Source organism: Macrotis lagotis, chromosome 4 (assembly GCF_037893015.1).
Source record: "Macrotis lagotis isolate mMagLag1 chromosome 4, bilby.v1.9.chrom.fasta, whole genome shotgun sequence".
Classification (NCBI taxonomy): Eukaryota; Metazoa; Chordata; class Mammalia; order Peramelemorphia; family Peramelidae; genus Macrotis; species Macrotis lagotis.
Window position 1 is genome coordinate 187,564,889 of NC_133661.1, and position 3,188 is coordinate 187,568,076.

General features: G+C 36.1%; 1 protein-coding gene across 1 annotated transcript; it reads right to left on the reverse strand.

Moving 5' to 3' along the window:
- Positions 1 to 972: 972 nt before the first annotated feature.
- On the reverse strand, positions 973 to 1,925 carry LOC141522800 (olfactory receptor 11G2-like). Its single transcript, XM_074236246.1, has one exon. It carries the CDS (start codon positions 1,912 to 1,914, stop codon positions 973 to 975), a length of 942 nt encoding a protein of 313 aa, XP_074092347.1. The 5' UTR covers positions 1,915 to 1,925.
- Between the last annotated feature and the right edge of the window lie 1,263 nt (positions 1,926 to 3,188).

A 3,188-nucleotide genomic window follows, 5' to 3' on the forward strand; every position in this document is an offset into this window, starting at 1 on the left:
GTTCACACAAATAAACATAAGATATTAATGCAAAAAAGGTACAGAGTGTTCTAGGCAAAATGTTATTGAACTTTGAGAGAGAGTATTCTTTTTTTGGTGGGGAGGGCATATTGTAAAGTCTTTTAGAGGAAGAATTGAGTCCAGGAGAAATGCAAGAATATCAAGAAGAAAAGTTTAGGAAATGTGTTGCTGGCATGACAAAGGTGGAAGCAGGCACAATGAGATTGTAGAACTAGACTGAAGTCAGGTTGTGGAAGATTTTGAATACCAAACTCTTTTAAAAGGGAGTTTCTTAAACCAATAAAAGCACTGCTCTACTACCAAACAAAGCTGGTATTTCAGCCTGAAATACTGAATTCTTTTGATCAGAGGATTCCTGATCATTAGAAATTAAGCAAGATTGCAGAATTAGAGTGATGAGTCAAGAAAACCAGTTAGAAATCAATTACAGTAGTCTAGATATGATACATTGAAGATAACATAATGAAAGTTGCAGTGCTATTGGTGTAGACAAAGACTGATGTAAAAAAATTGCAAAGATAAAAACTCAGAGAGGAAATGCAAACTGAAATCAATAAATGAGTAAAAGGGGACCAAGATTTTGACGATGGATGTATCATCAATACAATTAAATAATTTTGAAGTGGCTAGGTGGCACAGTGGATAGAGCACTGGCCCTGGAGTCAGGAGGACCTGAGTTCAAATCCAGCATCAGACACTTAATAATTACCTAGTTGTGTGGCCTGGCAAGCCACTTAATCCCATTGCCTTGCAAAAACCTGAAAAAAATTTGGAAGGAGAATTTTATTTTTTTGAGGCAGAAAGATAAGTTCAGTTCTGGATAGTTGAATTTGACAGGCTATGGAGATGTGCAGGTAGAAATGTAATTAGAAAGGGAAGAGGGGGAGCCAGAAGATATGTTGCCTCGATTTTTATTTCTCATAGGAAGAGGATTTTTTTTGGGCAAAAACTTTAATTCTTAGCATACAGAAATTTCTTCAAGGCATCCTTCATCTTCTTGTTCCTAAGACTATAGATCAAAGGGTTTAAGAATGGGGTCACCACAGAATAAAAAAGGGTCACAGTCTTCTGGGTTCCAGCTTCATGACTTGATGTTGGTTTCACATACATCACCATCACAGAACCATAGAATAGTGACACCACAGCCAAATGGGACCCACAGGTGGAGAAGGCTTTATTCCTACCTACTGCTGAAGGAACTCTCAACACAGCTCTCAGGACCAGGGCATATGTTCCCATGATGTAGGTGAAGGGTATAAACAGGAGCAAAGAACTCAAGATGGTCCAGGTGAACTCTATCAGAGGGGCCCTGGTACAGGTGAGAGCTAGCAGAGGACCTGGGTCACAAAGAAAATGATCAATGACCTTGGAGCCACAGAAGGACAGCTGGGAAATAAAGATAATGGGTACCAGGAACCAGAGAAAGCCAAACACCCAACAATTGACCACTAGACAAGTGCAGAGATGTCTTGTCATGATGGTAGGATAATGCAGAGGTTGGCAGATGGCCAGATACCGATCATATGCCATAACAGCCAGAAAAAAGCATTCTGTAGTACCTAAAGAAAAGAAGAAGTAGAACTGGAGGAAGCATCCAGAGAAGGAGATAGTCTTGGTCCTAGAGAGAAAGTTGACCAACATATTGGGGACAGTAGAAGTGACATACCAGATTTCCAGGAAAGAGAAGTTGGCCAAGAGGATGTACATGGGATTGTGGAGATGTTGGTCCCAGAACACAGCACAGATGATAGAACTATTTCCTAGAAGCGTAAGGATATAGATGATGAAGAACAGTATGAAGAGTAGAATTTGAATCTCTCTGCTACAGGGGAATCCAAGGAGAATGAAACCAGCAGAATTAGTGGAATTATTGTAGGTGTTGAAGAAATTCATTTTCCTGAATGTGATTAAAAAAAGTAGTCAGGTTGTGAGGTTATTGAATGAAAAAAAAAGATCATCAATGAGAAGATCTAAATAACAAATTTACTTAAAACAAACATTTATTAATCAACTACTCATTTCAGAATATTGTACTAGAGGTTGAGAAACAAATAAAGCATTAATAATACAAAGTTCCTGCTCAGAATTCTTTTTTGACTGATATAGGGAAACTTTTCTACCAGTGCAGATCAGCATTTGGACCAAAAAGGTTATATGATTTCCCCAAATTCATAGTCAGTATGAGTCAGATGTAGAACTTGAGATCTTCCTGATTCATAGATATGAGGAAGTGAGTTCTGAGATCATTCAATCCCAGTTTATATAATGAAAGAGAACTAAACTTGAAGTCAAAATTCCTGGGTTTCAATCTCAGTCTTGCAATTTACTGGCTATGCAGCCTTAGGCAAATCTCTTAACTTCTTATGGACTCAGTTTCCTTATCTACAAAATGATATTTTATTAAGTAATCTCTGAGATCTCTCTATTCTATGACTCAGTGTTTAATTGGACCCCCGAGTTTATTGTCAATTTGAATTAACTTCCTATTGATTCTGATCTGCAACTTTTCTCTAATTTATAGTTTGAGAGAATTGTCTGGGACACAGAAAAATTAAGTGAATTGCCCACACAACCTGTATGTATGAGATGCAATATTGAAATATATTTAAATATGTATCTGTATATATTTTATATTTTTCTAAAATATATAAAATACAATGTTTAATGTTAACCCTTTAAATAGTCTTCTGAAAAGTTCCTTTTCTGTGTAATTCTTGTTTGAAAATATGACCCTGATGCTTCCCAGAAAACATGAGAAGGAAAGAAAAGTACATTTACTTCCATGCTTGTGAAATTATCACTTGTACAATGACATTGACATTCAACCAGAATGCATGTATTACAAAAATAGTTTGTAGATAGCTCCAAGGTCAAATAGACTGCTGGATTTATTGTGAGACATCTAGAGTATAAATCCTGGCTTATCTTGTTACCTCTTTTTCACCCTTGGCTAAAACAATTTCTTTGCTTTAGATAAGCCTTGATAATATAAAAGTCTTTACAATTCCAAATTGATGCATCTCATGTCAGAATTATTTTTCCAATTGTAATAATAACAATAATAATAGGTGGCATTTACATAGTGCTTTAAAGTTTGCAAAGCACTTTACATATCTCATTTTTTCCTTACTAGTATTTTCTATTATCATCTCCATTTTACACACAAA

Excerpts from the sequence above, each read along its gene's own strand:
- LOC141522800 (XM_074236246.1), bottom strand. The coding sequence starts at position 1,914 with ATGAATTTCTTCAACACCTACAATAATTCCACTAATTCTGCTGGTTTC.